Source organism: Microtus ochrogaster (genome assembly GCF_000317375.1).
Source record: "Microtus ochrogaster isolate Prairie Vole_2 chromosome 14 unlocalized genomic scaffold, MicOch1.0 chr14_random_1, whole genome shotgun sequence".
NCBI lineage: Eukaryota > Metazoa > Chordata > Mammalia > Rodentia > Cricetidae > Microtus > Microtus ochrogaster.
Window position 1 is genome coordinate 35641088 of NW_004949096.1, and position 13849 is coordinate 35654936.

A 13849-nucleotide genomic window follows, 5' to 3' on the forward strand; every position below is an offset into this window, starting at 1 on the left:
TTATTTTTTGTTAACATTAATTCAGCAAAAACCTGAACTCACAGTGTTCTGTGGAGGATACAAAGATACCCCAAAACTGTGGTTATAGTTGGTAGAGAGTTTGTCTTTGCATGGACAAAGCCCTGAGTTTGATCCCCAGTAGCACAAACAAAGTTATTAACCCATATAGTTCTTGTCCTGAAGGCTTTCTAGAACAGCTGCCAGGAAAGAAAACCTGATGACAAAACCTGACAGTCACAGAGAACTCTACCCAGTGCAGTGCCTCAGTCCTGTGACCCCAAAACTTAGGAAGGAGGCTGAAGCAGGAGAATTGCCACAAGTTTGAGAGCAGCCTGGGCTACATGGGGACTTGCAGTCTAACCCAGACTATAGGGTGAAGCTATCTCAAAAGATGAAAGGTAAAAAAGTAAGGCTTCCTGAAGAAGGAGCTTGAGGTTCTGAAGTGTGATTAAGTTTGATGAGAGACACGCTGAATGGCAGTTGTGAGCCACACAATGGGTCCTGGAAACTGAACGCTGGTCCTCTGAAAGAACAAATGCTGCTAACACTGAGCCATCCCTCTAGCTTCTCGGGTTTTTTTTTTTTTTCTATTTAAGAGGGAGAAAAGGTGATTAAAGCTAATGATTATTCCTTATTTCCTATTTACAATGTACTTTAAAATATATGGGTGTATGTGTCTGTGTGCAAGTATATGCCACGTGAGTGCAGGTGCCCTTAGAGACCAGAAGTCAGAGCCCCTGAAGCTGGAATTACAGGAGCTCGTGAGTGGCCCGATATGGGTGCTGGGAGCCGAACCTGGATCTGCTGCAAGAATATCAAGTGCTCTTAACCTCTGAGGCATCTCTGCTGCCCCCACAGTGTACTGTAACTTACACAATCTCATTTGAACAGGACAAACCCAAAACACAGGGCTGCATCATTAGCTGTGCTTCAGGCCTTAACTGCAGTGGTTTAGAGAAGGGGTGTAAAATAAAGAATGGAAGAAGATCCACCACAGAATCACTGTCCTTTCTACATGCAGACAGTAAACCAAGATCGACACTGCCAAGTCTGGCAAACACTGAGTTTTAAGTTTGGAGTTTATGGCTCATTCCATGTGTCCCTCTGCTCCTGCTAGCTGGCCCAGACCTCAGAGAATGGAATGGATTATCAGTCCTTTAGTTCATAATCTAATTGTAGCAATTGTTCCAGATGTGGTTTGGTTGCTGGAGCAAATTGGTGCGTCCCCAGTGTGTAGTGATCTGATGGTGATCAGCATGTAGTGATCTGATGAATGTCTTTGCCCTCAACGACTTTCAGTTAAGACCATCAAGAACAGGCTGGGTGGTGGTGGCATATGCCTTTAATTGGTCTCTGTGAGTTTGAGGCCAGTCTGGTCTACAAGAGCTAGTTCCAGGACAGGCTCCAAAGCTACAAAGAGAAACCCTGTCTCGGGAAAACAAAACTAACTGCTCTTGGAACTGGCAATATTAGAATGTGGCTCATTCTCACAGTTATGAGTCTCTCAATCCCTGTACCTTGTTACAGCCTTGTTCCAGAGACCTTGTTCTTCTCTGTGCCACACTGGTCTATATGACACTGGTAACAGGCTGATTGGAATTAGCAACTATTCCAACTACCTTGACAAGAAATGTGTGCTGAAGAGGAATTCCTCAAGAAGTCCACAAGATTTCTAGAGTCCTATTGGTCTAGGGCAGTGGTTTTCAGCCTTCCTAATGCAGTTACTCATGTTATGGTGACCCCCAACCATAAAACTGTTTTTGTTGCTACTTCATAACTGTAATTTTGCTACTGTTATGAGTCACAATGTAAATATCGGTTTTCTGATGGCTTTAGGCTCCCTGTGTAAAAGGGTCGTTCTACCCCAAAGTGCTCACAACCCACAAATTGAAAATGACCGGTCGAGGGTGGAGTGAGCTTTCCCTTTCTTTCTTTTAGTCTTAATTACTTGTATGTGGTGTGTGCGCCATGGCCCATGTAGTTAGAAGATAACTTTCAGGAGTCAATTTTCTCCTTCCTCCTTGAGGGTCCTGGGCCTTGAACTCATGTCATCAGGCTTGGTAGGAGGCATCCTTATCACCAAGCCACTTTCGTTTTTCAAGGCAGGGTTTCTCTTTGTAGCCCTAGCTGTCTTGGAACTCGATTTGTAAACCAGGCTGGCTTCCAACTCAGGTAAATCCTCCTGCCTCTGTCTCCTGAGTACTGGGACTAAAGTTGTATGCCACCACACCCAGCCCCACCAAGTCATCATGACAGCCTGAGCTAGCCCTTTCAAGGTAAAAGACAGGTTAATGTGTCCCATCCCCACCATTAAGAAAGAGGTATGAAGCCAGGTGGTGGTGCACACCTTTAATCCCAAAACTGGGGAGGTAGAGGCAAGTGGATCTTTGTGAATGCCAGGACAGCCAAGACTGTTACACAGAGAAGTCTTGATAAGCAAAACAAAACGAGGTACAATGTGTAGTTAGACTTCTTCTATCCTGCCAGCCAGCTCCCAAATAAGCACATGGAGATTCTTATTAATTAGGAAAGCTTGGCCATAGCTTAATCTTGTTACTAATTAGCTTTAACAACTTAAATTAATCTATATATTTTCTTTTTTAAAAAAATATTTATTTATTATGTATTCAATATTCTGTCTGTGTTTATGCTTGAAGGCCAGAAGAGGGCACCAGACCTCATTACAGATGGTTGTAAGCCACCATGTGGTTGCTGGGAATTGAACTCAGGACCTTTGGAAGAGCAGGCAATGCTCTTAACCTCTGAGCCATCTCTCCAGCCCCTAATCTATATATTTTAATCTATGTTCTTTTATGTTTCTCGGTTACCTTTACTCTTCATGCTGCTTCCTCTCCATATGGCTGGCAACTCTCTGAATCTCCACCCTTCTTCTTTGCAGCGTCCTCTCTGCTCCCAAAATCCTATCTAGCTGTTGGCTGTTCAGCTTTTTATTAAACCAATGAGAGTGACAAATCTTCACAGTGTACAAAAAGATTATTCCACAACAGTACCTAGTGACTTTGGATTTGGAGGCAGCACACAGCTCATTGGATTCTTCTCTGATTCATCTTCTGAATACTCCAAGTTGTCAGTTGTGAGTGGGTACCTGAACAGAAAATAGCATTCTCAAGTTCTGCGTGCCCAGCAAGCCACTTGGTCCATTGCTATTTTATGTGTATGGGTGTATTGCCTGCGGGTATGCATGTGCACCATGTGCATGCCCACTCCCCAAGGAAGCCAGAGGAAAGTGTCAGATCCCCGGAACTGGAATGACAGTTGTGAGCTACCATGTGGGGGCTTGAAACCAAACCTGAAAAGAGCAACCGGTGCTTTCATCCACTGAGCTTCTCTCCAACCCCTCAGTTTTTCTTTAGTTTTTTATTTTTGTTGTTTAAATTCGGGTGCCTGTATGAGATTATGCTACATGTGTGTGTGCATGCCACAGAAGCCATAAGATGGCATCAGATCTCCTGGAGCTGGAGTCACAAGTGGTTGTGAGCCACTCAATACGGTGAGAACTGGACTCTGTAAGAAAGAGCAGCAAGCACTCCTAACTGCTCAGCTATCTTTCCAGCTCCCTCAATTTTTAGTTCTAGAACTACTGGGATAAAATATCCAACATCAGTGAAGTCTTCAGTGCTAGAATAAAATCTATTTGGAAATTTTAAAGAGCTTGTTTTTCATCTGTTATTGTTTTGGGCATGTGTTCTTGATGACTGTAATCTTGAATAGTGGAAACATTTTAAGTAAGTTTTTTTTTTTTTTTTTTTTTTTTTTTTTCGAGACAGGGTTTCTCTGTGGTTTTGGAGCCTGTCCTGGAACTAGCTCTTGTAGACCACGTTGGTCTCGAACTCACAGAGATCCACCTGCCTCTGCCTCCCGAGTGCTGGGATTAAAGGCGTGCGCCACCACCGCCCGGCTTAAGTAAATTTTAGCTGCTAAGATTTACCCTCTTATATGAACGATGCATGCTCTGGAGGTAATCCACTCGGGATTTGCTAGTTGCAGTTGCTGTATTCTCTTGACCTCAACTGAAAAACCCTTACTCCTCATAAGACCCCAATATTCCTGGAAAACGTCAAAGCCAGTTAGGTGCGAGACTTTTCAGAGAAGACAATTACTCCATTTGTTTTATGAGGCAGATAGCAACCCCAAACCATAGATACATTGGGGCTTTAGCAGACCTCAGTGGCTTCTGTCAATCAACGGAAGCAGACAGCAACAAACTCCAACCTTCTCATTGCTCAAGAGGCCACTACTATTTTCTATTACAAATTTCTCCTTAATTTGCTCTCTAGAAGAAATAAACACAAAACCAATTTTTAAACTAAATTCAGCCCAGATAGTGCAGGAGAGACCTAATTTTCAGTCACCAGAAAATATCCTTCCCCCTCAACCTTTGGAGAAAGATTTATTTTGGTACAAATATCTAAGACGGCACACACTACTGAGGGTATAAGTAAAACCCTAAATTCTGTGCAAGGAAGGTTCTTGTCTGTCCACAGGCAGGGAGAAGCTGCTGCCTCCTACTGGCAGCAGAGCGGACTACTACATTCTCTGCTTCTAGGCCGTGCTCCCCAACAGCTTTCTTTTGGGTCTCTATCAACAAGGTCTCATGCCACAGCCCAGGATAGCCTAGGGTTCTAAGCAGTCCTTCGAGTGCTGGGGTTGATTATATGTAGGAGCCATCACACCAGACTTCTCTGCCATTTTAAAACTTGTTCTTTGTGAAAAAGCATGAGTTAGCACTGCAGGACTGTGCCCACCCACAGACAGAATAGCAAGTCTCTACATTATAAATATGCAAGTGCCTCCACACTCCAAATTTACTTGTTTGAAGAAATTGTGTTGGGAGCTGTCTGCAGGTTCTCCTTGTTAGAAATGTTTAGGGTCAGTCAGGTAGTAGTGGTGCACGCCAGGAGACAGAGGTCAACCTGATCTATAGAGCTTGTTCCAGAACAGCAAGGGCTACACAAACACTGTCTCAAAAAAAAAAAATCACAAAATGTCTAGGGTCGCAAAGAAAAAGACCACCACTGCAATTGAAGTGTCTGGACAAGGCAAACTACTCTTGACCAAGAGGGCTTAATCTGAAGAAAATGCACAGATACAAAGTACACTTGGTTTTTTTCTAACCCAGGTGGTGGTTGTGTCTTTTCCCCTTTGGCAGAGGGCCAACCTCACTCTTGTGCAATTGGCTAGTCCAAAGAATTAGCACACAGAACTGCAGGAAGGGGAAAGGAGTCCCTGCTCCAGGTCATCAAACCCCTGGAATAGAGCAGTGGGCCCCTGTTAAAGGTTTTACTGGATGGAGAGGATTAAAACGTTTATATAAAAGTCTTCCTTTTTTTTTTTCGAGACAGGGTTTCTTTGTGTATCTTTGGTTGTCTCGGAACTCACTCTGTAGACCAGGTTGGCCTTGAACTCAGAGATCTGCCTGCCTCTGCCTCCTGAGTGCTGGGATTCCACCACTGCCCAGCTAATAAGATTCCTAAGTTTGTTTTTGTTTAAAAAACGATGACACAGAAGCAACTTCGTGTAAAGCTTCTTGGGAGACAGCTATCACTATCATTTTAAGATTGGACATAAAATTTTTATTGACTTATTTATTTTTGTTTGTTTGTTTTGAGACAGGGTTTCTCTGTAGCTTTGGAGCCTGTTCTGGAACTAGCTCTTGTAGACCAGGCTGGCTGCAAACTCACAGAGATCCGCCTGCTTCTGTCTCCTGAGTGCTGGGATTAAAGGCGTGCGCCATCCCACCTCCTCCAGCTGACTTATTTACTTTTGAGACACACTTTTGAGAAGCAATGCTCCTGTCTCTGTCACCAGAGTGCTGGGATAAGAGGCAGGGGCCACCACGCCCCATTTAAGAATAGTGATGCATCCAGAGACTCCATTAGGACTCATAGCAACCGTTAGCACTCGGGAGGCAGAGGCAGGTGGATCTCTGTGAGTTCGAGGCCAGCCTGGTCTACAAGAGTTAGTTCCAGGACAGGCTCCAAAGCTACAGAGAAACCCTGTCTCGAAGAACCAAAAAAGAAAAAGAAAAAAGAAAGAGAGAAAAGAAACCGTTAGGTTGCACAGGCAAAGTAGGTTTTGGGAAACCTGTTTACTTTCCCACCCTGTTGCCTCCTTGAGTCAAACGGAGACTGGAAGGCAAGGCCTAGCGCATTTTCAGATAGCAACAGGTCACCTGCCCTTGTGGCATTCTCTACAAGGTGTTCCTCGGCCCTGAGGATGGGCCCCTGTTACTCTCTCGGAGCCGGAACCCCGAACCTGCAGCGTCCCAGCTGCAGCTGCTCAGGAGGTTTTGAAGAATCCCGCCGAGGAGGTCCCGGAAGGTCCCGGCGGCAGTTGACCCCAGGCCCGCAGGTCCCTGTTCACGTAGGGTGTGCACCGCCCTCCATAGTACAGACCCGCCCCTCCCTGCACTGTGGAGACGGTCAACAGGGCGGGCCGCTCAGCACAAAGAAACAGCACACCTGACCGCGCCTCTCCGGCGAGCGGTCGGGGACGTCCCCAAATGGCGGCCGCGCCGGGGTCCGAGGGTCACTGTTCGGGCGCCCTTGACGGGCCATCGCGCCGCGCCACCTAGCTTGCTAATTAGCGGCCTGGGGCAAGGGCGGAGGAACACTCGGCTCGGCCAATGAGCGCCCGGGTCTCTGGGCTGCGTCCAATCAGAGTGCGGGCAGGGGAGCCGGGTTGGGTTGCGCGCGCTCGGCGCGAGGGGCGGACACGGGCGCTCGGGACCTCTGCTGCTGCGGCCCGGGGCGCCCACCTCTCTCCTTCCCGCGCACCGGATGCGGGGACCCGGGAGCTTCCGCACACGCAGACTAGCGGGTCGCCAGGAGCGAGGAGGCCTCGTGCAGCGGCGCTCTCCTCCGAATCCGCGCTACCTCAGCGGTTTCTGCAGAGAGGCATGAGGGCTGGCTCCTGGCCTCGGGAGCGTGAGGCCGCCTCGGGGTCGGCCAGTTAAGGGAAGTAAGCGGACAGTCCGGCTTCTCGGCCCTTCGTCTCCGGGGGGCCCTAGCGGCAGGCGCGGGGTCCCGCAGAGGCCGAAATGTTCCCGCGGAGGCCCCCGGCCACCCTGGCCGCCTGGCTGGCGGGCGCGCGGGGCGGGGGCCTTCTGGCGGTGTTGGCCAATCAGTGTCGCTTCGTGACGGGCCTGCGCGTGCGGCGAGCTCAGCAGATCGCGCAGCTCTACGGTCGCCTGTATTCGGAGAGCTCGCGCTGCGTCCTGCTCGGACGCCTCTGGCGCCGGCTGCGCGGCCCTCCCGGCCATGCCTCTGCCTTGATGGCGGCGCTCGCCGGTGTTTTCGTGTGGGACGAGGAGAGGATCCAGGAGGAGGAGTTGCAGAGGTGAGCCTCTTGCAGTGACGACCCTTGTTAGGTCGAGAGGGGTGGGCCTGGGGAGAGGTTGGTGGGCACCTCGGGTCCTGCCCTGTCGTCAGTGCCCCGTTTGCCCGGTGGTCTTTTGAGTGACGATGCAACGGACTGAACCCGTTTTAGCACCACGCTAAAATTATTGCCTCTTGTCTGTTAATTCCATTTGTCAGGTTAAAAATAACTGGAAGCGGGGGCGTGGAGGGGCGCCTTCTAATGGGTAGTATGGCACTAAAGAAATATTCCAAAACCAAATTAGATATCTAAGGTATAGAGGCTGTTTTTCTGGTAATCAGCATACCCCCCAAAAAAGCGCACATTGAAATCGGGCTTTAAAATAAGCCCAAGGGTGTGCGTGTGTGTGTGTGTGTGTGTGTGTGTGTGTGTGTGTGTGTGTGTGAGAGAGAGAGAGAGAGAGAGAGAGAGAGAGAAAAAGATACATCTTGCCATTTATAAAATGACTGCAATCCAGATGGGACTCGGGCTTTGCGCGGCCAGCCTCTGTCACTGTGACTTGTGTCTTGGCACATTTAAGAAGCTGGGAGGTGTTTGCCTGTTGGCACAAAACAGTACCTCGGACATTCTAACGTGTAAGAGTTAGGTTACATTTTTGCTGCTTTGGAATTCGTCGAATACTGTGACATTAGGCTTTGTCTGTGGAAAAGCTTATTGGCATTTATTTTTGTTAGTCTGTAGTTCTGACTTTATCATTCCCAGATAACCCTAAAAGGTAAATGCTTCTGCTTTACAGTGTTTCTATATTACCTTTAAATAGATACTCTCATATTGTGCCCTCACCTGCCCCTCACTTTTTTTTTTTTTTTTTTGTTTCTCGAGCAGGGTTTCTCTGTAGCTTTAGAGCCTGTCCTGGAACTAGCTCTTGTAGAACAGGCTGGCCTCGAACTCACAGAGATTCTCCTGCCTCTGCCTCCTGAGTGGTGGGATTAAAGGCGTGCACCACCACCGTCCAAGGCCTGTTGTCCGTCGTCCCGTGTTTACCCCCCCCCCCCAACAACCCAGAGTCTATTTCTTCCAAATATTTCTTAAACAGGGAGAGAACCTGTTTTACTGTTTTTGCTACGTTAAAAATGAGAACAGAACAGTAAAGTTTATAGTGTGACCTATTTGGGATATATAATACTCAAATGTCAACCAGTGATATGTGCAATCCTGAATTGAGAACAAATGCTAGTCTCTCTTAAGAACTGGAACTGTGGCCGGGCGATGGTGGCGCACGCCTTTAATCCCAGCACTCGGGAGGCAGAGGCAGGCGGATCTCTGTGAGTTCGAGACCAGCCTGGTCTACAGAGCTAGTTCCAGGACAGGCTCCAAAGCCACAGAGAAACCCTGTCTCGAAAAACCAAAAAAAAAAAAAAAAAAACTGGGACTGTGTTCTTAGCAAGAAAGATGGCTTTTATAATAGTTGAGTGTGTTCAGGGTAGTATGGCTGCAGACAAAAAAGGTGACTTTGTTTTGCTTTTTTTGAAACAGAATTTCTCAGTGTAGCTCTGGCTGTTTTAGAACTCACTCTGTAGACCAGGCTCCTGAGGGGGATTAAACACCACAACCCATCTCCAAAGAGGACTTAAGTCATAATTACAAACGAGTCTATGTATAAACACGTTAAAGAATGAAAGCATGATAGCCATTTTGGTAATTCTTAATATTCTTTTCTACTTAGTAATTTGTGCCCCACCCCCTCAGTTTTTTTTTTTTTGTTGTTGTTGTTGTTGTTTTGTTTTTTTGTTTCTTGTTTTTTCGAGACAGGGTTTCTCTGTGGTTTTGGATCCTGTCCTGGAACTAGCTCTTGTAGACCAGGCTGGTCTTGAACTCACAGAGATCCTCTGCCCCTCAGTTTTTTGAGGTGGGATCTGGCCACTTTTCACCTAACAGCCTTGAACTTTAGTTCTTCTGCCCCAGCCTTCGTAGGGCTGGGGTTGCAGGTGTAGCCACTACACTCGAGTCTCTTTTTGACTGTCGTCACACCTGGAGCTGCAGCCTGTGCTTTCTCTTACGTGATTTGATTTGATTTGTTTAATGAGGAAAGAATAGCCTCGCTTCCTAGCCTTTTGGTGCTTAAGAACCTCTTAGAGGTTGGGTATGGTGGCACATACCTTTAACCCCCAGTGTTTGGGAGACAGAAGCAGTAGGAGATGTTAGTTTGAGGCCAGCCTGTTCTACATAGTGAGGTTCATCATGGACACCCAGAGCTACATAGAGACCCTTTCTCAAAAGAAAAAAAAAGAAAGAAAACATCTTACCAAATCCAATCTTAGCAATCTTATTTAACCTTTTGAATTTAGCCTGAGGAGGACTGTTCCTAGTTTGAGGCCAGTATAGGCTATAACGTGAGTTTCGGGACAGCCTAGGCTATAGAATAAGATCCTGTCTGTCACACATGGGGGTAGGGGACATACTAACAAAATGATTTCTACAGCTGATGTAGCAATGATTCAAGCCAGGCAATGCTGGGAGGCAGAGACACAGACGCAGGTGGATCTCTGAGTTTGAGGCCAGCCTGGTCTACAAGAGCTAGTTCCAGAACAGGCACCAAAGCTACAGAGAAACCTTGTCTCAAAACTAAGCAAAAGAAATAGATCTTTCTGTTTTTATATTTTTATTACATGTATGTATTAGCGTGTATGGGGTGTGTTGCTATTAAACACTACAGCCTTTGTGTGGAGGTCAAAGAATAATTTGTGGGAGTTGTTTCTTCTGTCATGTGGGACCCTGGAATCAAACTCAGGTCTTCAGGTGTAGGGGCAAGTGCCCCACCCCCTGAGCCATCTCTTTGGTACTGAAGTCAGTTCTCTAAATACTTTTTAGTATTTTCATCCAGTTGGCTTCTTAAGCAAAATAAGTTTGTGGACTGTTACTGGTGCTAACCTGTGTTCTGTCAGACTAGGACAAATCTCATGGAAAAATACAGCAGTTTTTCTTTTTCACTTTTTTTTTTAAGTTACAGAAACAGAAAGAGGAAGGATGTTAGGAAATAGAAAAACTTAGGAGGAAATGTTCCATTAACTCTAAAAAAATTACAGATCACTACTCTAAAAGTTTGAGTAATTCTGGTTAATGAGAAATTAGTGTTAGTAAATTTTCACAAGGAAAATTGATGATTTCTCCATTTCTGGAGATCTGTTTCAAATTAGTAGTTACTGAAAATCCCTATTTCTGTTTTGTTTGCTTTTTTATTTGTGTGTTTGTCTCAAGACATGGTCTCGTTATGTAACGCTGGCTGTCCTAGAACTCACTATGTATACCAGGCTATCCTTGAAGTCATAGAGATCAACCTGACTCCCAAACCCTGGAATTAAAGGCATGTGCCACTATGTAGAGCCAAAAGTCTCTAAATCTCGACAGTAGTGTGGAATTTCAGGAGATTTTGTTAGGTGAAGCAGTTGTGTTGAAATCCCTACTTGCGGGGGTGGCCCTACCAGAATTATTCTGGAGCCTGGGTCCCTGGTTTGTGGTAGACCGGTGCTCTAACTGAATCACGTGTTGGTAAGCTTACTCTGTTCCATTGTGTCTCCGATTTCCTTAGTCGTCACAGCTTCCCTTTCTCAAATATTTTGGAGAGAGGAAAGCAGACTCTCTCCTTGATCCTTGTACTAATGTAATCTGCAGATTTGTTACTATTTCAGGAATAATCTCTTCTGCCCTTTTCTCTCTTATTAGGTCTTCTTAGATGGGTTTAGACACTTATCCTGTCCCAACAAGATTAGATACATAGGAAAGAGGTGTTTCCTTTCTCCACATGCTATCTATGATACTGTTTGTCCCTCTTGTGTGTTTTGTCAGTTGAAACTCTGCAGGGCAGTAATGGTCAAGTCTTCCTCCGTCTTTCATACTGTGCTTTTCCAAGAGTGCATGTATACTGGATGCTGTAGCCTAGCTGGCTTTGAACTCACTCTGTGTGTAAGGATAGCCTTGGACATCATATTCTTCTGTTGATACCTCCTGAGTGCTGCGATTACAGATATGTGCCAGTATATATGTGTTTTGTGAGGTGCTGGGGAGTGACTCAGGGCCTTACGTATATGTGTGTGTTTGTTGGACAAGAATAGCTCTGGTTGTCCTGGAACTTGCTGTAGACCTGGCCTCAAACTCAGTGACAACTGCCTCTGTCTCTGAGCGCTGGGATTAAAAAGGTGTCACCACCACCACCCACCCTAAGCTGTATCACCAGCCCTAGTCCCTGTTGTTTACCAGGGGAAACAGATTTATGCTTCTCTCCTTCAGGAATGGAGCTTGATATTTAAGAATGCATTTCTAAAGAACATGCCTTTTTAGTCCCAGCACTCTGGAACCACAGGCAAGTGTATCTCTGTGAGCTAGGTAGAGGCCAGCCTGATCTACATTGCAAGTTCCAGGACACCACGGTTCCATAGAGAGACCCTGTCTCAGAAGAATGCTTTAATGTCAAGAACAATGCCCTTACTTCTTTCCAAGTCAGGCCTGGAATTGTTCTCTAGGCAAGTGGTGCTGTGATTGTGTGATTGTGCTCTTGATCTCTTCTGCAAGATCTAACTGCCTGCATTAGTAAGATGCAGCCCATATTCCTATACTTACACCTTTGCAGGGATAGCCTTGCATTACATTTTGCAACTTCTAATTATAAACTTTCCAAAAAAATGATGAGACTACCCCACACCCCAGATAGGGTTTCTCTGTATAGCCCCAGCTGTCCAGGAATTCATTCTGAGGGCTGCCTTGAACTCAGAGATACACCTGCCTCTGCCTCCCTAGTGTTGGGATTAAACGTGAACACCACCATGCCTGGCTCAATATAAATCTTGTTACCTGAGTCTAAAGTTTAAAAAAATTCTCATAATTTGGAATTCTAGAGTTAATGAGAACCTTCAAAATAAAAGATGTCTTGCTGGGTGGTCGTGGTGGCCCATCCCTGTTTAATCCCAGCACTTAGGCAGAGGCAGGTGGATCTCTTGAGTTTGAGCGCAGGTCTACAGAGTTAGTTCCAGGACAACCAGGGCTACACAGAGAAACCCTGTCTTTGAAAACAAAACCAAACGATAAAAAGAAAAGATGTCTTCACTTTACAGGTAAAATGAAATCTTATAATATCACACAGTCATTTGGATTTAGAGCTAGAACTACTACAGACTGCTCTCAAGAACTGCTAAATTGCCCAAAAATTTAGTCTTGCATTGCCAATAATTTAAGTTTGAATCTTCCTTTTTTTCATTTTTTAAAAAGCATCGAATATAGCCCTGGTTGGCCTATGGTCTAAGATGACCTTGATCATAATACTTCTACCTCAGTTTCCTTAATGTTGAGATAACAAACATGTGACATTGCTCCTGGTGTGTTTTTAGCTTTGAAAGCAGCATATTAATGTAATGTTTTACTGTAAGAATTTGAATTACTGAGGTCTACTGTATTTTCATTTACTCAGTTTATTCAACAAATGCTTGTTGACTATTTACACTTACCATAGAGATACTAGGAGTTGGAACAAAAGAGATTCATTATTTAGCAAAGGCGGCAGAAATAAAGATAGATTATTAGAGTATACTGTGATTTGTTTCTGTAGAGAATAAAAGAAAATTCATGTCATTAACTCTGTAGGAGTTACCCTTATTTCAGTATGTTAGTAATTGCTGTTTTCCTAGTCTTTTGTTGTTCAATGCTGGGGCTCAAACCCAGGACTTGTATACACTACATAAACACTATTACCCTATTTTTTTTTTTGTTTTGTTTTGTTTTTTGAGACAGGATCTTATGTAACTCAAACTTACTGTGTAATTCAAACAGTTGAAGCGGCCTCAAAGTTTCCTTCTGACTGCCTCCCAAGTGCTGTAATGCAGGTCAGGCGTGTTAGGCTACACCCATGGCTGGCCTCAGTCTTGAATTGCACCCTTTTATTTGCAGTCAACCAGCAGGTTTTCTTTCCTGTTTACTATTTAAAGTTGTTTATAAGATACAAGACATGTTTTGTTTATTTTTTGACAACTTCAAACATGTATGTATACATTGTATCTTGATCATATCTGCTCCTACCTCTGCTGTCCTGTTCCCTCTAGAACCTACTAGGATACCACTTTTTCCCCTTGACCCACTAAGTCTAGTTAGTACTGCTTGCATGGATGCGATTGTGAGACCATTCATCAGAGCTTGAGCAACTCCAGAAGACAATGACTCCCTCTCCCTCAGCAGCCATAAACTGCCTGCCTTGGGACTTCATGAACTCCCACCTGTCCATACAGGAATGTTGCCTGACTTGATCTTCTGCAGGTTACCACAGCTGTAGTACGTTCATGAGTAGAGCAGCCACATCGTGTTGAAAATAGCATTTCTTAACTTTTGAGCTTTGTATTAGAAATAAGTCAGGAGTGGCAAAGAAAGAGATCACCACTCTAATTAAGTGTCTCAACAAAGCAAAATTTTACTCTTCATCAAGAAGGTGGACTGATAGCCAGGTAGTGGTGGTGCACACCTTTAATCC

The 13849-nt window shown here is 45.3% G+C and overlaps 1 protein-coding gene across 1 annotated transcript in view; it reads left to right on the forward strand.

Moving 5' to 3' along the window:
* The first annotated feature begins 6706 nt into the window (after positions 1–6706).
* Stard7 (StAR related lipid transfer domain containing 7) overlaps positions 6707–13849 on the forward strand; it is a 31033-nt gene continuing 23890 nt past the window's right edge. Inside the window, exon 1 of the mRNA XM_005364431.3 lies at positions 6707–7359. Within this exon, the coding sequence (XP_005364488.1) occupies positions 7061–7359 (299 nt within the window). The 5' untranslated portion in view covers positions 6707–7060. The remainder of the gene's footprint in view (positions 7360–13849) is intronic.